This window comes from Taeniopygia guttata, chromosome Z (assembly GCF_048771995.1).
Source record: "Taeniopygia guttata chromosome Z, bTaeGut7.mat, whole genome shotgun sequence".
Lineage (NCBI taxonomy): Eukaryota > Metazoa > Chordata > Aves > Passeriformes > Estrildidae > Taeniopygia > Taeniopygia guttata.
In genome coordinates this window covers 870,206-897,144 of record NC_133063.1, presented here as the reverse complement: position 1 = coordinate 897,144, position 26,939 = coordinate 870,206, and the positions used below count along the sequence as shown (strand labels likewise).

General features: G+C 46.2%; 1 protein-coding gene and 3 long non-coding RNA genes across 5 annotated transcripts in view; 2 read left to right on the top strand and 2 right to left on the bottom strand.

Annotated features, from left to right (window-relative positions):
* Positions 1–7,224, top strand: part of LOC140682027 (uncharacterized) — a 508,954-nt gene extending 501,730 nt beyond the window's left edge. The window contains exon 2 of the long non-coding RNA XR_012053261.1: positions 680–7,224. This is a non-coding gene — a long non-coding RNA (uncharacterized lncRNA). The remainder of the gene's footprint in view (positions 1–679) is intronic.
* LOC140682029 (uncharacterized) lies at positions 6,829–8,195 on the bottom strand. The gene is made up of 2 exons (XR_012053263.1): positions 7,940–8,195; positions 6,829–7,527 (listed from the first exon to the last, which is right to left on the bottom strand). It is a non-coding gene; the product is annotated as an uncharacterized lncRNA (long non-coding RNA).
* Positions 8,196–10,747: 2,552 nt separating this feature from the next.
* LOC140681743 (uncharacterized) lies at positions 10,748–17,714 on the top strand. 2 transcript variants are annotated; one of them, XR_012052874.1, is made up of 3 exons: positions 10,748–11,617; positions 12,398–14,111; positions 17,567–17,714. XR_012052874.1 is itself a non-coding variant. In XM_072922014.1 (2 exons), the coding sequence occupies exons 1-2, from the start codon at positions 10,910–10,912 to the stop codon at positions 12,605–12,607; spliced, it is 918 nt and encodes a 305-aa protein (XP_072778115.1). In that variant the 5' UTR covers positions 10,748–10,909; the 3' UTR covers positions 12,608–15,170. The 2 variants fall into 2 exon arrangements, 1 of the variants encoding a protein (XP_072778115.1); XM_072922014.1 differs by lacking the exon at positions 17,567–17,714 and having other exon boundaries at positions 12,398–15,170.
* A 544-nt stretch (positions 17,715–18,258) lies between these two features.
* LOC140681744 (uncharacterized) lies at positions 18,259–20,633 on the bottom strand. The gene is made up of 2 exons (XR_012052875.1): positions 19,336–20,633; positions 18,259–18,518 (listed from the first exon to the last, which is right to left on the bottom strand). It is a non-coding gene; the product is annotated as an uncharacterized lncRNA (long non-coding RNA).
* Between the last annotated feature and the right edge of the window lie 6,306 nt (positions 20,634–26,939).

Below are 26,939 nucleotides of genomic sequence, written 5' to 3'. Positions count from 1 at the left end.
GGCTGGAGCAGGTTTTCCAGGGAAGTGGAGATGGCTGAGGATGGGTGCTCTGGAAAGCAGGGACCTGCTGGGATTTGCATTTGCAAAGCTGCCGTGAAGTTTGTAAAACCAGCAGGAAATTCTAATTCCTGTGGTTTCTGGGGAGGAGGTGCAGGTCACCCTGAGAGCTAGACCAGAACTGGTTTGTGGTAAGGAGTCTGAGGTGTGTAAGTGCCACAGCTGGTATGAGCTGTGTGCTAAATGCAGTCCCAGCCCCAGAGGGAGGCTGATGGGCTCTGCTCATTGCTGTCCCCAGCTGTCCCCAGCCTGTTAGGAAAATAAGGCCTTTTTGTTCATAATATAGAGTTTTCACATCTATAAAATAGAATCTTCACTTAGAGTTTTCACTTGTCTGAATGTTAGGAAAATAAGGCCTTTTTGTTCATAATATAGAGTTTTCACATCTATAAAATAGAATCTTTACTTAGAGTTTTCACTTGTCTGAACATGTTCTCATTTTGCCAAGCATTCCAGAATATCTCTCAAGGACAACTTCGTTATACACTGCTTTAACTAATTTAGGGAGTAGAGGTTGGTTGTTAGGCATCAAAGCACCTAAGCGAATATCTTCAAGGACAGTTCCGTAATCCTGTGGAATGCGAGTAAACGTGCCTAGAGATAACATTTCTTGTTTTGAGAGAATTCCCAGATCACAGAAACAAGCCTGAGGAAGACTATTGGCCTTCATCCCACGACCACCAAAAGGCAGAAAACGACCACCTAGCAACAAGGTGCACCTGCGCAGAAAAGACACCAGAACGTCACACTTCCGGAGGAGAAGACCCAATAAGTTGGGGGGGAATGGGGCACGAAAGGGCGGTAGTTGGAATAACTGCCGCCCAGCGCGCTGATTTGCTTTCGTTTCCTACCATTAATAAATCTTTTTAATTGGATTAGAAAGCCTATTGTGCTCGTTCATAACAAGCCCGCTGCTCCCCCATGGATCTGCTCTGGATTCGGGCTGTCGGTGCTGGAGCGCCCTGCTCCCTGCAGGGCCCTGCCCCTAACCCACGCAGAGAGAGAGAGCCCTGCTGGCCAGAGTGATCTTTTTTCATTTTTTCTCCCTGTGCTGTTAGCAAGGAAGGGATGGGACTGCTCTTGGGCCGGGAGCGCTCAGTGCTCAGGTGAGCACCCGCCTGGGAGCGTGAGGGTTTGCAGAGCGAGCAGCTGCTGCGGCTCAGGAGCAGCCACAAGTTCTTTGTTCCAAGGCAGGCCAGAACTTTCTAACCCCGGGGTTTATTTGGCTTTTGGAACCCAGCACCTCTGCTCAGTTCTGCCGCACTGAGGGTACTTTTGTTCAATGCCTTCTGTTGGAACTTGTCAGCTCTCAGTGTAGCGCACACAGCCCCAGCCCTGCCCTGCAAACCCTTCCCCATCGTGCCCACACAGTTTCCTCTCTCACTCACTCGGGGCAGGCTCCTACTGACAGCCACAGAAACAGAAGTTATTTTATGTTGTTTTATTCTTTTCCTGCGTAATGCCCGTGTCTTGTATTGGTACATCAATCCCAGCTTCTCCCGAGGCTGCAGATCAAATCTTTCAGTGTCTGTGGGAGTTTCTGGTTTTCCCATTCCTACGTCTCCCCTCTCTCTCTGTATGAAAAAAAAAATTTTAATAATGGATTTGTTAAGCATTTGTTGCATAAATTAACATACAGAAGGTGTTATCATTAGTATTATTATAATAATATAATTAAAATGTATAATTTTGGCATAAGATTTTTAAATTATGGTGTTAAATTTTATTTATTGTTATCTTTTATTAGTTATTCTTATTTTTGATATTTCTTAAAGTTGTACATTTTTATAAGTAGATTTTGTGTGAATAGATATGTTTATACATTTTATTAAATTTTTATATTTATATTTGTGTGTTAATAAAAGAAAATTTATTGTTGGTTTTTTTTTAAACTGCATATTTAATATTTTTATATTTTTTAAAATGTTATTTATTGTAAGGGGATGTAGAATTAGATTGTTTATTTAGATAATATTTTAACTGATTTAATTGTTTTAGCGTTGTTGTTGAAGTAATAGGTGGTATAAAAAGTGATGCTACCATTTTTAAGTTTCAAGGCTTAAAATTACTTTTCTATTTTGGTTACTATTGATGGATAAATGACTTTTTTGTTTTAAATTGTTAACTATTTTTATATAAGGGCTTTTTAATTATATGGGTGATTTGTAATGTTTTTTATTGGTATATTAGGTAAGTAAGTCAAGAATGGATTTTTTGAGTAGTGCTAGATAAATACAAAGTATGTAAACTTGAAACTTCAGTTAAAGTTACTTAAACGTTTGTTTTAGACTGGTTAATTGGTAAAGTGATATAATTAAAAGTAAATAAAGTAAATAGAGTAGAGGTATAATATTTGATAGAATTTTATAATTGGTAAGTTATTAAATAAGATTTTTATAATATTGATTTTTACATTTATAAAGAAACTTAAAGTTTATATATTTTGGTGGGTGTAGTACAAGATGTTAGGTGTAAGTTGCAATTCTTGTGTAATTTACTTGTATTTACATATTTACTTGTATTTACATATTTAGTAACATAGTAACCTATGTTACTAAATATCTATATTTAGTAACATAGGTGAAATGATATAATTAGTAAGTATTAAAAGATTGTACATTATTTTAGAGTTTATAACAGTTGATAAATGTTAAATTAGTGGTAAGTTAAATATTTATGTGTGGATAATGATTTTTTTAAGTTTATTTAAAAAATAAGTTTATTTGTTATATTGATAAAGTTAAATTGTTAAGTTAAAATTATTTTAATTTATTTTTGACGTAGAAAATATTTGGGTTTGTTGTTAATTATTTTATTTAGGTAGAGTTAGGGTTAGGTTATAGTTTAAATTTTAATTGGTGAATGTTACTTACTATATTTTTATCGAATGTTTTTAAAAGTAGTAGTTAAGAGTAAAAATGTTAGGATTAAAGATTAATTACATTATGTAATAATTGGATTTTTTTAGAAGTTTTTTAGAATTGAGATGCTTTGAATATAGTAACCTTTTTTTTAAGGATTTGAAAGTGGTTATGGACAGGATTGTGAGTTTGGATTTGGATATTGAGAGTGTGAAGGTGCAGGAAATGTAGGAGAGAGTCATTACTTAGTGTGAAACTTAGAAAAAGAAATTAATGTTGTAGTTGGATTTTATATTGAAGTGATTTTGTAATAATAACTGAGGAAACTGATAAGATTAACAGTTTGGAGGAGGTTTTTAATGAAATATCTTTTTTTTAATCTTGAAAAATATTTAAAATTATGAGATAACATTAGGTTAAATTATAGAGTTAGTGTAGAGATTAGTTAGAGAGTTAACTTGGTGTAAGAGCGGTATAAATTGAGAATAAAAAAGTAGGAATTAGAAATTTTATGTGTTTTTAGATCATTATATAAAGAGATAAAGTATATGAAAGTTGGTTGTAATTATAATCATATTTAATAAATATTGTTTATTATAAAAATGAATATATTTATATTATATAATTAGTATATTAGTAGTATGTGTTTGAAGAAGTTAGGATAACTTTTAAAAAATAGTTATATATTAAGGAAATAGAGTAAAATTTTTAAATAGTGTGATATGAATAGTAATTGCTATTTTTTGGTGTTACTTATAAAAGATAAAAAGAGTAGAGATTGTAATGAAGAGCAGAATTTTTGATGAAAGTGATCATATAATACACTGTATTTTTTTTACTTCTGAATAGGTGTTTGTTAGTGTTTTCTTTTAGTTGTTTTCATTGGAGTTGTTTTAATTTTTAAGAAAATTAACCATATACTGTATAGTTTAGAGAAATGATCTTTGATAAAATTTAGGATAAGTTATATTAAATAAGATTTAAATTTAGACTGAAGGAATTTTGATAGTAAGGAATAATAAACTTAATTTTAATAGATAAAAAGAAACTTAATGTATTTATTTAAATGTATTGACATTTAATTTTATTTGATTTTATTAACACTTAACATATTGAATGTTATTATTTATAAATATTGAAGGTTTTTTAAGTCTTTTGGTTTTAAAGAAATTTTAGTTGGTTGAGTTATGATTATTACTTATATCTTTACAGGGTGGTTTTATTTATTGGGAGATATGTTTCTTAGTAAAAGATCTTTTATTTATGTTACATTTCAAATGGTACTAATTTGTATAGTGGGGTTTTTTTTAATGCAGGATATTGATTAGATTGTTTTATATTTTTTGTGGGCTTTGAAAAAAATATTTATATGGTTAGGCTTTTCTATTTTTGAAGTAGGTTTTGATGGTTTTTGTTGTTTTTCTAAGAGTTTTTGATTTAGAATTTGAAGAGTATTTGGCGTTTGGAGGAAATAAAGGTGAGGGTTTTTGGATACAGCTGAGTTGTATGGTATGTTATTTTGATTTTTTGTTTGGTTGTGGGGAAGGTCTCCTTTGGTTAGATGTGGGAGCGTGAGACTGGAACTAGGACTTTTTGTCTAATGCTTGATGAGTGTGTTTTATGGGGAGGAGGTGTTATTTTAAGTTTTATAAAATACACTGAGAATTAGTTAAACTCATGGAAGAAACATTATGGTAATTAAAGGGTGCTATGTTTAAAGAGCTATAAATCTTTTTTAATAACTGCTTGACATAAGGTGAGCTCAATCTACTTTTTCTGCCCCAGCAAGCATCAGGCACGTCTGCATCAATGGCACGACCCCTGCCCACTGCTCCTGTTTCACCCAACCAAAATCAAGAGAAAAGTTGGTTGGGCTTTAAGAACTTGAAATAACTTTGAAGCAAAATAAATCACATTTTTCCCCTGTGTTTTTTTCCTTTCAGATGCTGCACTCACCTCTGCAGACAAGCGCTGAGCTCTCACTGCAGGAACCTGTCAGGCCTCGGTGGCTGTGAGTTCACGTTCTTCTCACTGGGGAATTGAAATAATTGCTGGTTAATTGCAGAAATGTTTTCTGGAGCCTTTCCCCTTTTGTGCCCCTGTGCTGTGTGGGACAAGGGCAGAGGAGCCTCGGGCTGGAAAGGGGCGGGAGAAGGCAAAGGGACCCCCTGGTGTCCCCAGGGCTCTGTGGGGAACAGAACGGACACTGTGCGGGCACGGGGAGGTGAGGAGTGACAGTCTGGGGCCAAATCCCAGCTCACCCGCAGGGAAATAAGTGAGGGACATTTTGGAGGGGAAAGCTGAGGCCATGAGTTCACCCAGCCTGGCCAAGTTGTGTTCGCACAAAGTGGCACCAGAGGCGAAAGTCAATCCAGAGCCCACCCTGCTCAACCTCTAAGTCCCAGAATAAATTCTTCAAGCTGCCCGTTGAGAGACTAAAAACACATGAAAGAGAACCAAGAGCATTCCGAGAGCAAACCAGAAGGTTCCTGGGAATCCCATTGCAATGTTGTCACAGCCTTTTTGACAGAGCTTTAAGTTTTTTATCTCAATGCTGATTTTTTCTGCCTGGATCATTCACTCTGGGGGCTGTGGGGATTTTTTGGGATTGAACTCCCTCCCTGTGGCCCTGACACTGCTCAGGAGCTGGAGGAAAAGCAGAGTCAGCTCTCCTGGCAGGGGCAAGGAGTTTTCCCCCAGAGCAGATGCAGCAGCTGCCCTCCAGCCCGGCCAGGAGGGATCTGCTTTGGCTCCTGGCTGCTGCAGGGACAGAACGTGTTCAGCTGCTCCAGGTGACATTCCAGCTGCCTCATCTCCCATCCCTGCTCCCGCCCCTCCTGCTCTCAGCTCCCGCCCAGCCAGCTGTGCCGAGGGGAATTTGTCCCACCAGCAGCAGGGGAAGGACAAGGGCTCCCACCCTGGCACTTGGATTGTCCCTCTGGGGGATGCTGCTTGCTGGGATTTAGATAATTCCATACATTTGGCTGCTGAAACTTCCCCACCCAGGGGATTTAGCACAAAGATTGTTCTCTGCGTGGTGCCGGGATTTGGGGTTAAGTATCAGCTTTGCTAGTTCAGATTAATTATACCCACAGCCCCAGGTTCCCTGCTGAATTCCTGCTGGAATAACCTGACAGTGCCTCGTGGAGAGTGGAAATTCCCATGCAGAGCTGCCACTTTAGCACCAGCTGTGTCAGGAACAAGCAGAGGTTCCAGGGAAGCTCAGTGGGATCAGGACAAGGACAGGTCTCTATTCTATAGAACTTGCTATTTAAAACCCTCATCCCCCAGCCCAGGGCTGTGTCTGGGGTCACTTGACAGAGTTCCCTGGAACTCAGCTGATTTCACCCCCCGGAGCTCAGGCTCCAGCTGATGTTTTAAAGCAGGACAAGGCGGTGGCTGGATGCGCTCCCGGCCTGTGCTGAGGCAGAACATCTCTCCTGCAGAAGCTCCGCTCCTTTCAGAGCCTCAGCAGCGGCCTCTGCATGTCCTTTTCCCTCAGGAAAGGGATGCACATCCCTGCCTGCAGCACACCTCCAGTGGGACCCACCTGTGAGAGTTTTCCATCACTTCTGCACCTCCAGCTGGCTCCCTGGAAATCTCCAGACATCATCGCACTCGAACCTCTGATTTTAAGGCATCTCCGAGGCTGTGGCTTGGCATTTAGTATCTGTGAGGGAAGATTGCCTTGGCTCAAATGAAATGTAAACTTTAAGGCATTTAGAGATTTTGAGGAGCTAAGAGAAATACGTCTTACTAGAATTAATTAAAATAAGAATAATAAATGAGTAGGCCTTGATGAAGTTAGGAGTTAGTAGTTAACTAATAATTAATTGCTTGTCAGCACAATGTTTAGTTAGCTGGGTTTATAATGAAGAATATAGAAACTGATAAATAGCTTTTAGGAACATAAGACAATTGTGGGCCTCCTCTGTTCTGAAACCAATTGAAGACAAGGAATGGGAGTTCTACCAAGAGTTCATTTGTCATACTTGCATTGAAAAGGTAGAAAGGTCAGAAGGAGGAAGATGTCATTTACTTCCTCATTTTGGGACCCCTCCCCATGAAAGGGACCACCGACCCATTTCAAAGGACAAACTACGCATGCTTAATAGCTTTTGGAGTGATTAGCATACGAAGCGGGGAATGGGATGTACCAAAATTATGAATATGTATTTGTATTTTGTGTATTCAATACTTGTATGGATAAAAAGACTCTGTAATCACCTGGAAGGGGCGGTGTGTATTTGGGAGCGATCCCGCACGCTGCCCGGCGTCGAATAAACACACACTTGCTAACTTTAAACTGTTAGAGAGTTTTTGTCCGTCACAGTTGGATTTCGATACTAGATCAATATCCATATTTTTTTAATAAATCACAAACGCTGCTGGTGGATGATGGCCTGAGGCTGGAAAAGAGGGAGGAGATTTGGGGTGGCTGGGACATACCTGGCAGCTGTGTGGGAGCTCGGGGAGGTCAGAAACGGGGATTGCTGTCAGAGCCCCTCTGCAAACGGCCGTGCCTCCGTTCCCAGGTGATGCCAGCCGTTCCCTGGGGTTCCTCCGGGCTGTCGGTGGCGTCTGTCCGGGCTGAAGCATCCCTGCGCGCCTGTGGGGAGCAGCCCCCGGCCGAGGAGCCACGGGCAGCCCTTCAGCCGCGTCCGTGCCAGCGCTGTCCGGTGCCCCGGTGCCCGTGCCGGGCCGTGCGTTGGTCACGCTGCGAGCCACGGGCCGGGCACGGCAGCTCCTGCCCTGCCGAGCCAAGGACCGGAGGTGCTCTCTGCCCTCCGGGGGCTCCGCGCTCCTGCAGCCCCGCACCGGGCGCAGGCGGAGCGGGAGCGGCGGCCCCGGCGGAGCGGCGGTGCCGGTCCCGATCCCAGCCCCGATCCCGCCCCGATCCTCCGGCCCCGGCACCCCCACCCTGCCCGCCGAGGAAGGAGCGGCTCTGCCCGGCTCCCACAGCAGCCACCGGCGGGACCGGGGCCCAAATCCCCGGGCCCGGATCCCAGTCCCGGTCGCACCTGAGCCCGTCGGGCGCCGCGCAGCGCCGGGAGCAGCCCCGATCCGATCTCCGCACGGCGCTCCGAGCGCCGGTCCCGCCGCAGGCCGGCCGAGCATCCCCCGCAGAATGTGAGGCGGGCGCGGATCCGCCGCCATTTATGGGCGGGGGGCGGGGGGCGGGGCCGGGGGCGGGGCCAGCACAGGTGCGCGCACAGGTGCGCGGGGCCCCAGCGCGCCTGCGCGGGGCGGGGCCGGGGGGATTTAAGCGGCGGGGAGGGCCGGGCAGAGCCATTTGACGCTGGGTGCTCGGGGCGGGAGGTTGCGGCCGGCCGGGCCCCTTTATCTCTTTTTCTCTATATTTCTTTGCTTCTGTGTTTCTGTTCTTTTGCGTTTCTTTTTCTCTCTACCTCTCCTGTGTACCCTCCCTTCCTCCCCTCCCCCACCCCCTACACCCTCCCCCCCCCAAACCCCCCCCCTCCCTCTCCCCCCTAGCCCTCCCCTCCCTCCCCCCCGGGCGGCCCCCCCTACACCCCTTTCCCTTTCCTCCCTTTCTATTCCCCTACTGACCCCTACCCTGTTCCTCTATCCTGTCCCTGTTCCTTCCCTCCCCAGCCGGGTTCCCCCGCGCCCCCTTTCCCTGCTCCCCTCCCCGCTCCACACGTTCCGCCTCCTTCCCCAAACCTGCCTTCAATCCTTCCTTTCCTTCCTCCACCCTGCCTTCCCCCCAGCCCCCTCCCCGACTGCCCCGCGCACCCCGACCTCTGTCCCCCTGCCCCCTGTCCTTGTCCCCTTCCTCTCGGCTGCCGCTGTGCTGCCCTGTTCTCGTTGCCCATTCCCCTTTTCCTTCTTTCCTCGCAGCCGCGGGGCTCGGGGTGCCGGATAATAAAGCCCAGAGGGCCGGAGCCCGGCGCCCCCCGCCCTCGCTGGGGTCCCCACACGGGGCAGGAGCCGCTCTGCGGGTCCCCCCATTACAGTGCAACACACGGGCCGACACTGCCGGGGCTCCGGCTTTCCCGACATCACACTGGGGGTCGGGCCGGGGGCAGGGAGGGTCCTGGGGGGTGGGGGGGTGAGGAAGGGCCCCCTCATTAGGAGGGGGCTCTGGGGGGAGGGGGGGGTGGGGGTTAGGGGGAGGGATGGGGGGGCGGGGCCGGGGGGGTGGGAGGGGAGGGGCAGGGGGTGGGAGGGGTGGGGTAGGGGGGGTGGGGTGGGGGGGGGGGGGAGGGAGGGGGGGTGGGGTGGGGGGGTAGGGGGGGTGGGGGTGGGGTGGGTGGGGTGGGGAGGGAGGGGGGGGTGGGGTGGGGGGGTGGGGTGGGGGGAGGGAGGGGGGGGTGGGGGGGTGGGGTAGGGGGGGAGGGGGGGGTGGGAGGGGGGGTGGGGGGGGTGGGGTGGGGGGGGAGGGGGGGGGTGGGAGGGGGGGTGGGGGGGGTGGGGTGGGGGGGGGGGGGGGGTGGGAGGGGGGGGGGGGGTGGGGTGGGGGGGAGGGAGGGGTGGGGGGGAAGCAGAGGGGGTCACGTCACTCAGCGGCATGAACAGACATATAAAAAAAAAAAAAAAAAAAACACACCAGCAGCCGTCCTCCAGGGCCCCCCCCACCCCCCCTCCCACCCCCCCCACCCCCCCTCCCACCCCCCCCTCCCCCCCCACCCCACCCCCCCCACCCCCCCTCCCACCCCCCCCTCCCCCCCCACCCCACCCCCCCCACCCCCCCTCCCACCCCCCCTCCCCCCCCACCCCACCCCCCCCACCCCACCCCCCCCACCCCCCCTCCCACCCCCCCTCCCCCCCCACCCCACCCCCCCCACCCCCCCCACCCCCCCTCCCTCCCCCCCACCCCACCCCCCCACCCCACCCCCCCCTCCCTCCCCACCCCACCCACCCCACCCCCACCCCCCCTACCCCCCCACCCCACCCCCCCTCCCTCCCCCCCCCCCCACCCCACCCCCCCTACCCCACCCCTCCCACCCCCTGCCCCTCCCCTCCCACCCCCCCGGCCCCGCCCCCCCATCCCTCCCCCTAACCCCCACCCCCCCCTCCCCCCAGAGCCCCCTCCTAATGAGGGGGCCCTTCCTCACCCCCCCACCCCCCAGGACCCTCCCTGCCCCCGGCCCGACCCCCAGTGTGATGTCGGGAAAGCCGGAGCCCCGGCAGTGTCGGCCCGTGTGTTGCACTGTAATGGGGGGACCCGCAGAGCGGCTCCTGCCCCGTGTGGGGACCCCAGCGAGGGCGGGGGGCGCCGGGCTCCGGCCCTCTGGGCTTTATTATCCGGCACCCCGAGCCCCGCGGCTGCGAGGAAAGAAGGAAAAGGGGAATGGGCAACGAGAACAGGGCAGCACAGCGGCAGCCGAGAGGAAGGGGACAAGGACAGGGGGCAGGGGGACAGAGGTCGGGGTGCGCGGGGCAGTCGGGGAGGGGGCTGGGGGGAAGGCAGGGTGGAGGAAGGAAAGGAAGGATTGAAGGCAGGTTTGGGGAAGGAGGCGCAACGTGTGGAGCGGGGAGGGGAGCAGGGAAAGGGGGCGCGGGGGAACCCGGCTGGGGAGGGAAGGAACAGGGACAGGATAGAGGAACAGGGTAGGGGTCAGTAGGGGAATAGAAAGGGAGGAAAGGGAAAGGGGTGTAGGGGGGGCCGCCCGGGGGGGAGGGAGGGGAGGGCTAGGGGGGAGAGGGAGGGGGGGGGTTTGGGGGGGGGGAGGGTGTAGGGGGTGGGGGAGGGGAGGAAGGGAGGGTACACAGGAGAGGTATAGAGAAAAAGAAACGCAAAACAACAGAAACACAGAAGCAAAGAAATATAGAGAAAAAGAGATAAAGGGGCCCGCCCGGCCGCAACCTCCCGCCCCGAGCGCCCAGCGTCAAATGGCTCTGCCCGGCCCTCCCCGCCGCTTAAATCCCCCCGGCCCCGCCCCGCGCAGGCGCGCTGGGGCCCCGCGCACCTGTGCGCGCACCTGTGCTGGCCCCGCCCCCGGCCCCGCCCCCCCGCCCCCCGCCCATAAATGGCGGCGGATCCGCGCCCGCCTCACATTCTGCGGGGGATACTCGGCCGGGCTGCGGCGGGACCGGCGCTCGGAGCGCCGTGCGGAGATCGGATCGGGGCTGCTCCCGGCGCTGCGCGGCGCCCGACGGGCTCAGGTGGGACCGGGACTGGGATCCGGGCCCGGGGATTTGGGCCCCGGTCCCGCCGGTGGCTGCTGTGGGAGCCGGGCAGCGCCGCTCCTTCCTCGGCGGGCAGGGTGGGGGTGCCGGGGCCGGAGGATCGGGGCGGGATCGGGGCTGGGATCGGGACCGGCACCGCCGCTCCGCCGGGGCCGCCGCTCCCGCTCCGCCTGCGCCCGGTGCGGGGCTGCAGGAGCCCGGAGCCCCCGGAGGGCAGAGAGCACCTCCGGTCCTTGGCTCGGCAGGGCAGGAGCTGCCGTGCCCGGCCCGTGGCTCGCAGCGTGACCAACGCACGGCCCGGCACGGGCACCGGGGCACCGGACAGCGCTGGCACGGACGCGGCTCAAGGGCTGCCCGTGGCTCCTCGGCCGGGGGCTGCTCCCCACAGGCGCGCAGGGATGCTTCAGCCCGGACAGACGGCACCGACAGCCCAGAGGGACCCCAGGGAACGGCTGGCATCACCTGGGAACGGAGGCACGGCCGTTTGCAGAGGGGCTCTGACAGCAATCCCCGTTTCTGACCTCCCCGAGCTCCCACACAGCTGCCAGGTATGTCCCAGCCACCCCAAATCTCCTCCCTCTTTTCCAGCCTGAGGCCATCATCCACCAGCAGCGTTTGTGATTTATTAAAAAAATATGGATATTGATCTAGTATCGAAATCCAACTGTGACGGACAAAAACTCTCTAAACAGTTTAAAGTTAGCAAGTGTGTGTTTATTCGACGCCGGGCAGCGTGCGGGATCGCTCCCAAATACACACCGCACCTTCCAGGTGATTACAGAGTCTTTTTATCCATACAAGTATTGAATACACAAAATACAAATACATATTCATAATTTTGGTACATCCCATTCCCCGCTTCGTATGCTAATCACTCCAAAAGCTATTAAGCATGCGTAGTTTGTCCCTTGAAATGGGTCGGTGGTCCCTTTCATGGGGAGGGGTCCCAAAATGAGGAAGTAAATGACGTCTTCCTCCTTCTGACCTTTCTACCTTTTCAATGCAAGTATGACAAATGAACTCTTGGTAGAACTCCCATTCCTTGTCTTCAATTGGTTTCAGAACAGAGGAGGCCCACAATTGTCTTATGTTCCTAAAAGCTATTTATCAGTTTCTATATTCTTCATTATAAACCCAGCTAACTAAACATTGTGCTGACAAGCAATTAATTATTAGTTAACTACTAACTCCTAACTTCATCAAGGCCTACTCATTTAGTATTCTAATTTTAATTAATTCTAGTAAGACGTATTTCTCTTAGCTCCTCAAAATCTCTAAATGCCTTAAAGTTTACATTTCATTTGAGCCAAGGCAATCTTCCCTCACAGGTACTAAATGCCAAGCCACAGCCTCGGAGATGCCTTAAAATCAGAGGTTCGAGTGCGATGATGTCTGGAGATTTCCAGGGAGCCAGCTGGAGGTGCAGAAGTGATGGAAAACTCTCACAGGTGGGTCCCACTGGAGGTGTGCTGCAGGCAGGGATGTGCATCCCTTTCCTGAGGGAAAAGGACATGCAGAGGCCGCTGCTGAGGCTCTGAAAGGAGCGGAGCTTCTGCAGGACAGATGTTCTGCCTCAGCACAGGCCGGGAGCGCATCCAGCCACCGCCTTGTCCTGCTTTAAAACATCAGCTGGAGCCTGAGCTCCGGGGGGTGAAATCAGCTGAGTTCCAGGGAACTCTGTCAAGTGACTCCAGACACAGCCCTGGGCTGGGGGATGACGGTTTTAAATAGCAAGTTCTATAGAATAGAGACCTGTCCTTGTCCTGATCCCACTGAGCTTCCCTGGAACCTCTGCTGGTTCCTGACACAGCTGGTGCTAAAGTGGCAGCTCTGCATGGGAATTTCCACTCTCCACGAGGCACTGTCAGGTTATTCCAGCAGGAATTCAGCAGGGAACCTGGGGCTGTGGGTATAATTAATCTGAACTAGCAAAGCTGATACTTAACCCCAAATCCAGGCACCACGCAGAGAACAATCTTTGTGCTAAATCCCCTGGGTGGGGAAGTTTCAGCAGCCAAATGTATGGAATTATCTAAATCCCAGCAAGCAGCATCCCCCAGAGGGACAATCCAAGTGCCAGGGTGGGAGCCCTTGTCCTTCCCCTGCTGCTGGTGGGACAAATTCCCCTCGGCACAGCTGGCTGGGCGGGAGCTGAGAGCAGGAGGGGCGGGAGCAGGGATGGGAGATGAGGCAGCTGGAATGTCACCTGGAGCAGCTGAACACGTTCTGTCCCTGCAGCAGCCAGGAGCCAAAGCAGATCCCTCCTGGCCGGGCTGGAGGGCAGCTGCTGCATCTGCTCTGGGGGAAAACTCCTTGCCCCTGCCAGGAGAGCTGACTCTGCTTTTCCTCCAGCTCCTGAGCAGTGTCAGGGCCACAGGGAGGGAGTTCAATCCCAAAAAATCCCCACAGCCCCCAGAGTGAATGATCCAGGCAGAAAAAATCAGCATTGAGATAAAAAACTTAAAGCTCTGTCAAAAAGGCTGTGACAACAGTGCAGTGGGATTCCCAGGAACCTTCTGGTTTGCTCTCGGAATGCTCTTGGTTCTCTTTCATGTGTTTTTAGTCTCTCAACGGGCAGCTTGAAGAATTTATTCTGGGACTTAGAGGTTGAGCAGGGTGGGCTCTGGATTGACTTTCGCCTCCGGTGCCACTTTGTGCGAACACAACTTGGCCAGGCTGGGTGAACTCATGGCCTCAGCTTTCCCCTCCAAAATGTCCCTCACTTATTTCCCTGCGGGTGAGCTGGGATTTGGCCCCAGACTGTCACTCCTCACCTCCCCGTGCCCGCACAGTGTCCGTTCTGTTCCCCACAGAGCCCTGGGGACACCAGGGGGTCCCTTTGCCTTCTCCCGCCCCTTTCCAGCCCGAGGCTCCTCTGCCCTTGTCCCACACAGCACAGGGGCACAAAAGGGGAAAGGCTCCAGAAAACATTTCTGCAATTAACCAGCAATTATTTCAATTCCCCAGTGAGAAGAACGTGAACTCACAGCCACCGAGGCCTGACAGGTTCCTGCAGTGAGAGCTCAGCGCTTGTCTGCAGAGGTGAGTGCAGCATCTGAAAGGAAAAAAACACAGGGGAAAAATGTGATTTATTTTGCTTCAAAGTTATTTCAAGTTCTTAAAGCCCAACCAACTTTTCTCTTGATTTTGGTCGGGTGAAACAGGAGCAGTGGGCAGGGGTCGTGCCATTGATGCGGACGTGCCTGATGCTTGCTGGGGCAGAAAAAGTAGATTGAGCTCACCTTATGTCAAGCAGTTATTAAAAAAGATTTATAGCTCTTTAAACATAGCACCCTTTAATTACCATAATGTTTCTTCCATGAGTTTAACTAATTCTCAGTGTATTTTATAAAACTTAAAATAACACCTCCTCCCCATAAAACACACTCATCAAGCGTTAGACAAAAAGTCCTAGTTCCAGTCTCACGCTCCCACATCTAACCAAAGGAGACCTTCCCCACAACCAAACAAAAAATCAAAATAACATACCATACAACTCAGCTGTATCCAAAACCCCTCACCTTTATTTCCTCCAAACGCCAAATACTCTTCAAATTCTAAATCAAAAACTCTTAGAAAAACAACAAAAACCATCAAAACATACTTCAAAAATAGAAAAGCCTAACCATATAAATATTTTTTTCAAAGCCCACAAAAAATATAAAACAATCTAATCAATATCCTGCATTAAAAAAAAACCCCACTATACAAATTAGTACCATTTGAAATGTAACATAAATAAAAATATTTTCCTAAGAAACATATCTCCCAATAAATAAAACCACCCTGTAAAGATATAAGTAATAATCATAACTCAACCAACTAAAATTTCTTTAAAACCAAAAGACTTAAAAAACCTTCAATATTTATAAATAATAACATTCAATATGTTAAGTGTTAATAAAATCAAATAAAATTAAATGTCAATACATTTAAATAAATACATTAAGTTTCTTTTTATCTATTAAAATTAAGTTTATTATTCCTTACTATCAAAATTCCTTCAGTCTAAATTTAAATGTTATTTAATATAACTTATCCTAAATTTTATCAAAGATCATTTCTCTAAACTATACAGTATATGGTTAATTTTCTTAAAAATTAAAACAACTCCAATGAAAACAACTAAAAGAAAACACTAACAAACACCTATTCAGAAGTAAAAAAAATACAGTGTATTATATGATCACTTTCATCAAAAATTCTGCTCTTCATTACAATCTCTACTCTTTTTATCTTTTATAAGTAACACCAAAAAATAGCAATTACTATTCATATCACACTATTTAAAAATTTTACTCTATTTCCTTAATATATAACTATTTTTTAAAAGTTATCCTAACTTCTTCAAACACATACTACTAATATACTAATTATATAATATAAATATATTCATTTTTATAATAAACAATATTTATTAAATATGATTATAATTACAACCAACTTTCATATACTTTATCTCTTTATATAATGATCTAAAAACACATAAAATTTCTAATTCCTACTTTTTTATTCTCAACTTATACCGCTCTTACACCAAGTTAACTCTCTAACTAATCTCTACACTAACTCTATAATTTAACCTAATGTTATCTCATAATTTTAAATATTTTTCAAGATTAAAAAAAAGATATTTCATTAAAAACCTCCTCCAAACTGTTAATCTTATCAGTTTCCTCAGTTATTATTACAAAATCACTTCAATATAAAATCCAACTACAACATTAATTTCTTTTTCTAAGTTTCACACTAAGTAATCACTCTCTCCTACATTTCCTGCACCTTCACACTCTCAATATCCAAATCCAAACTCACAATCCTGTCCATAACCACTTTCAAATCCTTAAAAAAAAAGGTTACTATATTCAAAGCATCTCAATTCTAAAAAACTTCTAAAAAAATCCAATTATTACATAATGTAATTAATCTTTAATCCTAACATTTTTACTCTTAACTACTACTTTTAAAAACATTAGATAAAAATATAGTAAGTAACATTCACCAATTAAAATTTAAACTATAACCTAACCCTAACTCTACCTAAATAAAATAATTAACAACAAACCCAAATATTTTCTACGTCAAAAATAAATTAAAATAATTTTAACTTAACAATTTAACTTTATCAATATAACAAATAAACTTATTTTTTAAATAAACTTAAAAAATCATTATCCACACATAAATATTTAACTTACCACTAATTTAACATTTATCAACTGTTATAAACTCTAAAATAATGTACAATCTTTTAATACTTACTAATTATATCATTTCACCTATGTTACTAAATATAGATATTATCTAAGTAATTCCTAATTATGATCAATTTCTTCTTTACTACATGGATTATTTTACTCTTATATTTCTTCATACTTATAAATGAAAAATTATAACAACTTATATCATTATTTCTCATATCAAAACATAAAGTTTATTTATATCTCAACAAGTACAAAAACCCAAGTAAATTTCAATAAGAAACATAAAATCAGATCACACAAAAAACACACTCACCTCTCCACAAATAAAACACCAACATAAACACAAGGATAAATTACACTATGTAAATACAAGTAAATTACACAAGAATTGCAACTTACACCTAACATCTTGTACTACACCCACCAAAATATATAAACTTTAAGTTTCTTTATAAATGTAAAAATCAATATTATAAAAATCTTATTTAATAACTTACCAATTATAAAATTCTATCAAATATTATACCTCTACTCTATTTACTTTATTTACTTTTAATTATATCACTTTACCAATTAACCAATCTAAAACAAACGTTTAAGTAACTTTAACTGAAGTTTCAAGTTTACATACTTTGTATTTATCTAGCACTACTCAAAAAATCCATTCTTGACTTACTTACCTAATATACCAATAAAAAACATTAAAAATCACCCATATAATTAAAAAGCCTTTATATAAAAATAGTTAACAATTTAAAACAAAAAAGTCATTTATCCATCAATAGTAACCAAAATAGAAAAGTAATTTTAAGCCTTGAAACTTAAAAATGGTAGCATCACTTTTTATACCACCTATTACTTCAACAACAACGCTAAAACAATTAAATCAGTTAAAACATTATCTAAATAAACAATCTAATTCTACATCCCCTTACAATAAATAACATTTTAAAAAATATAAAAATATTAAATATGCAGTTTAAAAAAAACCAACAATAAATTTTCTTTTATTAACACACAAATATAAATATAAAAATTTAATAAAATGTATAAACATATCTATTCACACAAAATCTACTTATAAAAATGTACAACTTTAAGAAATATCAAAAATAAGAATAACTAATAAAAGATAACAATAAATAAAATTTAACACCATAATTTAAAAATCTTATGCCGAAATTATACATTTTAATTATATTATTATAATAATACTAATGATAACACCTTCTGTATGTTAATTTATGCAACAAATGCTTAACAAATCCATTATTAAATTTTTTTTTCATACAGAGAGAGAGGGGAGACGTGGGAATGGGAAAACCAGAAACTCCCACAGACACTGAAAGATTTGATCTGCAGCCTCGGGAGAAGCTGGGATTGATGTACCAATACAAGACACGGGCATTACGCAGGAAAAGAATAAAACAACATAAAATAACTTCTGTTTCTGTGGCTGTCAGTAGGAGCCTGCCCCGAGTGAGTGAGAGAGGAAACTGTGTGGGCACGATGGGGAAGGGTTTGCAGGGCAGGGCTGGGGCTGTGTGCGCTACACTGAGAGCTGACAAGTTCCAACAGAAGGCATTGAACAAAAGTACCCTCAGTGCGGCAGAACTGAGCAGAGGTGCTGGGTTCCAAAAGCCAAATAAACCCCGGGGTTAGAAAGTTCTGGCCTGCCTTGGAACAAAGAACTTGTGGCTGCTCCTGAGCCGCAGCAGCTGCTCGCTCTGCAAACCCTCACGCTCCCAGGCGGGTGCTCACCTGAGCACTGAGCGCTCCCGGCCCAAGAGCAGTCCCATCCCTTCCTTGCTAACAGCACAGGGAGAAAAAATGAAAAAAGATCACTCTGGCCAGCAGGGCTCTCTCTCTCTGCGTGGGTTAGGGGCAGGGCCCTGCAGGGAGCAGGGCGCTCCAGCACCGACAGCCCGAATCCAGAGCAGATCCATGGGGGAGCAGCGGGCTTGTTATGAACGAGCACAATAGGCTTTCTAATCCAATTAAAAAGATTTATTAATGGTAGGAAACGAAAGCAAATCAGCGCGCTGGGCGGCAGTTATTCCAACTACCGCCCTTTCGTGCCCCATTCCCCCCCAACTTATTGGGTCTTCTCCTCCGGAAGTGTGACGTTCTGGTGTCTTTTCTGCGCAGGTGCACCTTGTTGCTAGGTGGTCGTTTTCTGCCTTTTGGTGGTCGTGGGATGAAGGCCAGTAGTCTTCCTCAGGCTTGTTTCTGTGATCTGGGAATTCTCTCAAAACAAGAAATGTTATCTCTAGGCACGTTTACTCGCATTCCACAGGATTACGGAACTGTCCTTGAAGATATTCGCTTAGGTGCTTTGATGCCTAACAACCAACCTCTACTCCCTAAATTAGTTAAAGCAGTGTATAACGAAGTTGTCCTTGAGAGATATTCTGGAATGCTTGGCAAAATGAGAACATGTTCAGACAAGTGAAAACTCTAAGTAAAGATTCTATTTTATAGATGTGAAAACTCTATATTATGAACAAAAAGGCCTTATTTTCCTAACATTCAGACAAGTGAAAACTCTAAGTAAAGATTCTATTTTATAGATGTGAAAACTCTATATTATGAACAAAAAGGCCTTATTTTCCTAACATTCAGACAAGTGAAAACTCTAAGTAAAGATTCTATTTTATAGATGTGAAAACTCTATATTATGAACAAAAAGGCCTTATTTTCCTAACAGGCTGGGGACAGCTGGGGACAGCAATGAGCAGAGCCCATCAGCCTCCCTCTGGGGCTGGGACTGCATTTAGCACACAGCTCATACCAGCTGTGGCACTTACACACCTCAGACTCCTTACCACAAACCAGTTCTGGTCTAGCTCTCAGGGTGACCTGCACCTCCTCCCCAAAACCCACAGGAATTAGAATTTCCTGCTGGTTTTACAAACTTCACGGCAGCTTTGCAAATGCAAATCCCAGCAGGTCCCTGCTTTCCAGAGCACCCATCCTCAGCCATCTCCACTTCCCTGGAAAACCTGCTCCAGCCCCGGGCTGTACCAAGGTGAGCACAAGTCTGGAGAGGTCAGAACCCTCACCTGGACTGCTGCACTCGGAATGAGATCCAGCTACAAATGGAATTCCAGAAACAGCCTCCAAAATGTTCCATAATCACACCTTTAAAATGGCTCCACAGGGCAACAGCTCCAGTGCCAGAGCAGCACCTGCACGAGTCCTTGTGCCAGCCCTGGCTCCCTGAAAAACACAATAAACCAACATCACACAGGCCTTGTTTGCAGAATTCCTGACCCAAACCCTCACCTTTCCTGCCCAGCATTGAGGGAAATCTGACACGGTATTCACAGGTAACCTTTGCTGAGAGCAGCCATCACCCCAGTCCTCCAGCCTGGGCAAGGTTTTGCAGTGAATGGACCCAACTTCTAACCCTGAACCTAAATTTCTGTCAGCTTTTGTTAGAAAGATACTGGAGAGAAAATCATACAACAGATTTAAAACATTGCACGAGGAATAACCGGCCCAGACAAAACCAAACCACCCCCATCTCTGCTCCACCCCATTTCTCCCAGTTTTGGGAGAAATACTGATATAATTTGCAAATACTCTCCTTCCCTGCTGCACTATCCTTCACTGCACGTCCCTGGAGAGGATTTACTCCATTTTCTGTGCCCAGCAGCACCTCTGCAGCCCAAATCCCACTCCTCGCAGACACAGCCTGAGCAGAGCTCAGGCAGTGTTCCCAGCAGCGGATGCAATTCCGAGTTCCCTGGATTGCTCACGGGGCACTCGCAGCAATCTCCCCTCAGCCCAGACTCTGTGCTCAGAGGGAAGCGCAGCCCGATGGGACACAGCTCTGGCACCACATTCCCCTTGTTCCTGCTGGCCTGGAAAGCCACAGATAAACCCAGTCCCTCCGACCTTGCACCCTGAACCCCAGGAGAGCCGGAGCTGACCCCAGATCCCGGCGCCCTGCACGGCTGCGCTGACACCAGCACAGGCTGAGCGCCGCCCAGCACCCTTCCTCATTTTCCTCCCTCTGCTCCCAAATCCTGCCAGCCCTCCCCTGCAGCTCCTGCCCCAGCCCCAGCAGAGGCTGGCACCCAGCCCTGCAGCAGCTGGCAGAGCTGGGAATGCACCGAGAGCTCGGCTCCCCGGGCTCCCAGCCCCAGACCAGTCCTTGGGTGCCCGAACAATGCCCAGCCTGCCCCCCTGGGCACAGCCAAACACCACAGCTCCGTCAGCCCCAAGGAACTCTGGCATTTGCCTCTTCCCTGCTGCCCTTTCCCAGCACACAGGGGTACGGCTGGGCTGTCAGAAATGGCATTCCCGAGGCACTTAATCCCAGCGGAGAGGAAAAGGGGAACCCTGCGTCCCTCTGACTTACCCCACAGCGTGGGCAGGACCTGGAGCCCTCCAGTGCACACCCCTGGTGCTGAAGCCTCTTGGCTCTGGCTGCTTAAACACTGAAGCTTCTGGCAAAGATGGGAGGAGCTTAATGATTTCTCCTGTCCTGAAAGAGAGGAGGAAAAGAACATTAAGTCCAGTGTGGAAGCCAATGGATCCCGGCTTTCACACTTCTGCTGTGATTGCTCACCAAGGGGTTTTATCCGTGAGAGGGGACACCAATTCAAATATAAAAGCATTTTTATTCCTAACTATTTCATTAAAAGGAAGCTCATTTCTCTATTGCATTCTTAGCCTAATTTTAACAGAACCATTTTTATCCCAGGCCCCACTTGTCCGTCATTCAATCCTTTACCACGGGACTTTATACAAAGGAAGGGACACCTGGGTGCTGTGTCACAAGAAATCCCAAAGAGAAACGTGTCCAAAATCTCACAGAGAAAGGTTTCAAGGCACTCCAGTGCACAGACAGCTGCTCATGCCTTGTCAGGCCACACCAGTTCTGTCACATCCACCTGAGCTGTGCAGGCGAGGCAAAGGCTGCCCTTCCTCCCAGGGAACACTGTCTGAGACCACAGAGAGCCATCCTGGGTGAAAAGAATGAAATGAAAATGTTTTCTGGCAGAAAATGAGTGTCTGTAATCAGAACCTCTGGACAGATTTAGTAACACCACTTTCAGATGATAAATACAGGCCATGCCCATCCTTCCAGGCCAGGTGAAACCAGGAAGGAGAACTACAGGAAAAGCAGGAAGACAGAGCCCCTTATTTGGATATATATAGAATGCCTCTGGTTTGGTGGTTTGCCTTTGCTCCTAAGCTTTGGCTTCACCCCTCTCCAGAGGAGCAGGGAATTCCTCCAGGGTGAGGGGGAGTCTGGTCCCACTGCAGGATGTGTCCAGTAAAGGAGGGAAGTTCTTTAGAGTAAGTGAGCAGTGTTTTTGTTACACACAAAAATCAAACCAAACAAACACTGAATTGGACTACACTGAGCTGCAACACAGAGTGTTCACAGCAGGCAGAGGCCAGAGGAGCACACAGCACCCAGAAGTACCATTTCACTTGGTTCTTCTGCTCTCATGCATTTTAATTCTGCTTTGCTTCACAGCTGCTACTCTGCCAAGGCCATTTCCATTTTCAGAAGCCTGTGTCACGTGTAGCCGAGGCTTAAACATCACAGGATCTATGTGCACTTCAGTGATCTTACACTAAGTACCTCAGAAACCAAAACAATAAATCCAAGACTTCAGCTGGGTTAAAAATACCAGAACAACAAATAAGCAGACAAAAACCCAAACCCGCCTTTCCACTAGTTTTAAAAACAGAAGTCTTTACAACCAGCATAAAATGAATGTAACATTTGGATCCAAGCAGAGGTACAATTTAAATGCCAGTATTCTGGAACTGCTAATAACTCTGCAAGTATTTACATGGGTGGATGTGTTACTGGATGGAAAGAATATAATGCAAGAAAGAGAAGATTAGCTGTGTTTAGGATGGGAAGAAGATGATTAAAAAATACCTTTTGTCTGGACGCTCATGCAATCATCTTCTCTTGACCTCAGGATGGCTGCCAAAAATAGAGAGTGCTGTATGACCACCATGTGTAGTTTGGAGAGCTTGACTACGCTCTTAGTGAGGATTCTTTCATGTATAGTAACTGGATGGCAACGTTCAGGACCTTCAGAAATGTTTCATCTCTGTAACGGTACCTTTGGGAGAAGGATCACAGAGAAGTCAGACTGTAACCAAACCCAAGAAAACCCACTTGAAGCTACAAGTTGGGTAAGAAATGAGAACTTGGCAAAGAAAATTAACTTGGCAAAGAAAATGAACTTGGTGAAACCAAACCAAATTCAAATGAAAGCACTTACTTGAGCCCTGTCTTCACAAGGTCACACCAGTCATCTGGGTCCACTTCTTCAACCACACACTGTGTGCAGCAAGTAAAAACAGGTGTTGGTTTACATTTGGCACATGGAGCTTCTACAGCAATTTTTGTTCAAGGGACACACTAAGAACACGCAAGCCAAACGCTCACGTGGGATGATCTGAGGGTAACAGGGAAAAAAGCTCTTGGATACAACAATCCTAATTCCTGGCTCAAAAGAAACTTGTTGGTCTGGGAGCAGGGGCTGTATGGAATCAAAAAGCAAGCTGGGCTGTAGGTTCCAAAAACCCAGCGGCTCAATACTCTTCAAACGCCTCAAGTGCAAAAGGATTCGCAACTTGACAAGTCAAAGCGAGAGCCTGGAGCAGACTGACAGCTGCACATCCCAACAGTCCTGGGAATGCAGGTGCCAACCTCGCCAGGCTGGAAACACCCTCAGGATGGGATGGACCCTGTGAGGTGGCCCCAGGGCCTGCAGAGTCAGCCAGGTCCTACAAGGGAGTCTCAGCAAAAGCCATGAGAGCGCAAAGGCATTCACTGCCCAGGGACCTTCAGTGTTGCGTGTCACGGGGATCCCTGTTCACTGAACTCAAACCAAGGCAACAGTATACAGAGGGAGTGACCAAGTAGTGTTCTTCAAGATCAAAGTCTGATTTCTATTCCTGATCAACCAGACTTTTGCCCCAGACTTCAGATGGCATGGCAGATGGGTCTTGGCACAAGTATCTCTATCAGCTTCTTTTAAAAAAGAAGGTGATAACTTAAATTTAAAAATTAAATTAATTAATTTATAATAATTTAATTAATTAATTTTAACTTTTTTTTTTTTTAATTCCACTGGTAATCTTTGATTTCTTACTCCTAAATACCTCAAACTCACACATTCAAAGGCGATTCGTACCAGAAAGTCATCATCAAGAACATAAAACTGCCTCGTATAAAGGATTCTCAGGACTCGGAAAAAGCTATGAAAAATCCACGGAAACCAGAATCCATAAAACAGGAAATCGAGTCCAATCTGTATTTACAAAATCTACAACTGTCCAATCACACATATGCATACAGTCCCTCTGTGGCAAAGGAGATAAGCAGTCTCACCAATAATTCCTCTAGCCTCAGCAGCATGGACCTCTCCACTTCTTGCTTGCCTTCATCTTTACTGCTGCTGTACATGGCAACTAACCCCTTTACGCAGGCTGAGAAGAGATGTCTCCTCCAGGAATGCAGCTCCTCTGAGTTTTTAAGCACCGTGGATATGGCATCTGCCACGGCCCAGCTGCAGAGAGATAGCTGCTGACTTTCTTATTAACATTTTAACTTGGTTTTGTATATCTTAAAGATGTCTTGCTGCCAAAGTGCAAAGCAACAGATTCTCGGAGGAGAGGACGCTGTTAATGCTCCCATTCCTATCACACTGATTCCCAGGACAAACTGAGCCCTGGGGGAGGCACACACACACACACGCTGCCCACCTCTCTTCATTGCCTGCTCTCTCCGGAGCAGCAGGAAGGCAGTCCATCAGGTTGTGCAGCCCTCTGCTTCCCGGAGGTGGCAACAGCTTGGAAAGAATTTGCAGTTTCACAGTGGCCTCAGGGTCCTGAATCGCGGCACCGAGCTCCTTCCACAGGGCTTTCCTCAGGACAGGTGTGACAGCCGAGACAGCTGTGGGGAGAGCAGAAGGCACAGGTTCCTCCACCTGCAGCTGTTAAACAACACACTAAACCTAATTTTTTTCTAATCCAGCCCCAGACCACTCAATGTCTAGGAAATGATGCTACAGCAGCTGCTAATCTGTTACAGAGAAGTGCTACACAGAGGCTCACTTCTTTACCGTGCTGACAAGGCCTTATCACTGCTTGACCTCGTAGGCAGAGCTACAGCCCCATTCAGCCTGTTCCTGTCAGAACAACTGACATTTGTTTACAAACCAACAAAATAGTTATCCCGACCTAAATACACCCATAATGCCTCAACCCATTCCCGGGAGGGCGGCAGGAGGGGCGGGCGCAGCCCTGTTCCGACGCCGCTCCGCCCCGGCCCGGGAGCACCGGCCCCGCGGGGCCGCCCTCGCCGCTGCCATCCTTCCCCGGCGCCGCCGCGGAGCCGCCTTCACCGCTCCCCTCTACTCACACACACCGCCCCGCTCGCCGCTCGCCGCCGCCCCGCGCCCGTCTCGGTGGTAATTGGAGCCGCTCTGGCCACTTCCGCCCCGTCTCGGTGGTTTTGGAGCCGCTCTGGCCGCTTCCGCCCCGTCTCGGTGGGTTTGGGGCCGCTCTGGCTCCTCCCGCCCCGTCTCGGTGGGTTTGGGGCCGCTCTGGCACCTCCCGCCCCGTCTCGGTGGTTTCGGCCGGGCGCTGGCTGTGGGGCTGCAGTACCGCTCTGTGGCCACAAGGCGGCAGCACCGCCGCCCGCCACAGCCGGGGGCCGCCGCTCGCCCGGAGGGGAGGCAGGGGGAAAAGAGCGGCGGCGATCGATCCCCTTGGGAAAAATCCTCCGAAATAAATGTCCCAAAAAATCCCGCACAGAAACTAAAAGACCCTGCCTCGAACCAAATAACGCCGCCCCGCCCCAAAAGCCCTTTCTTTTTAACCTATGTATATTTCTACGTTGGTGGTGTTTATTTCTAGCTGTACGGCAGGGAGGCGGTGGGAACGCACGGGAGGGGACGGGACGGGCACCCAGCGCGGCAGAGGCAGGGGCCGCGCCCAGGATGGCGGCCGCTGCAGGAGCCGGGCAGAGAGAGGCGAATCTGCCGATGCCGGTCGGCGCCTGCTCCAAATCCGACCGCCCGCGGAGCCGCTGAGCCCACAGCCCGTGTGCGCGGCACGCGAGTCCGCGACACGCCACTGCCGAGACAGCGGCCGCGGGCGGCGGCTGCAGCACCGCTCTGTGTCCGCAAGCGCTGCCACCCGCCCCTCCGGAACGTCCTCTGAAGCAAATGCCCCAAAACAGCCCGCGCGGAAAAGAACGCCAACAAAAACCCCTTGCCTCTAACCCCATAAGAACCAAAAGAAAAAACCTTTTCTTTCAAACTGCATCTCAATATATTTTATTTTTATATTTTACATATTTATATTCACATTCGGATTTATAATGCATATTGATGTATAATTGCAATTTTAATAATTTCTTACATTTATTCCTATTATATTTTATTACAATTTACATTTTTATACATTGCTTAATATATTACTTACATATTTCTATAGTTAGATTTCTATTTCGAAAAGGTTTATATTGCTTAAAATAAACCCCTGCCTCTATCCAAGTAAAAATCTTTTTAAAACCCCTTATCTTTCAATCTGCGTTTAAATTTATCTCTATTTTTCGCATTTATATTCAAATTTACATTTAATATGTAGATTGATGTATGGTGTTATTTATATTCTATCTATACGGAATACTTATTTTCATTTCTATTTTATATTTTTATATATCTCTGTATACATTGAATATATATTTCTATACTTAGAATGATATCAAAAGAAAAGGTATATTCATTTTTCTTCCATTAAAACCCTGCCTCTAACCAAATAAAAACCAAAAAAAGCCCTTTCTTTAAACGATACTTGAATATTTACATGTTTTTTTCATCATTATAGTCACATTTGCATTTCTACTTTATAGTGATTGTTTATAAATATATATCATATATATTAAGGTAGCAAGATAGACAAATTATTATTTATATTATACTTCATAGATACTGCTAATATTGATTTTTACTTACCTTTGAATTTTTTATATTGATCTTAAGGTATTTACGATGTATTTCTATACACAGATTTCTAATTTTATTTTATTTATATTTATAGATTTTATAAAAAACCCCCTACCTACTACCAAATACAAAATAAAAATCCCCTTTATTTTAAACTATATTTAAATATTTCTACCTTTCTATTTTTGATTTTTACAAGTTGTTATATATTCGATTACAATATATTGAGGTACCGTATTTCGATATATAATATTTAGGACATAGAATGTGTTAAAATAGGACATACACAGTAAAATATGCATTATGTACTGTATTGATTTCTATTATTTAGTAATTTTTATATTTATATATCCACATGTATTAATTATACATCTCAATATGGATATTTTATATGGATTTTATTTATATTTATAATCTATATTTATCTGTATTTATATAAACAAAATCCTATATATCAAACAATATAATACCTAATAGTAGTGGATAACATTATTCATGTTACATGTTTTATTCATATGTTTTCCATTTATATTTAAAATTGAAGTTTTATATTCCCATTTTCATATTTATGCATGTGTTTTGTTCCATTAGAGTTACAGTTAGAACTCTGCAGTTATAATCCAATTCCTAAAAATAAAATGCCATAACAAACAGCATCGAATAACCAA

Excerpts from the sequence above, each read along its gene's own strand:
- LOC140681743 (XM_072922014.1), top strand. The coding sequence starts at position 10,910 with ATGGCGGCGGATCCGCGCCCGCCTCACATTCTGCGGGGGATACTCGGC. Across the intron at positions 11,618-12,397 it reads AGCTCCCACACAGCTGCCAG|GTACTAAATGCCAAGCCACA; the intron begins GTATGTCCCAGC and ends CTTCCCTCACAG.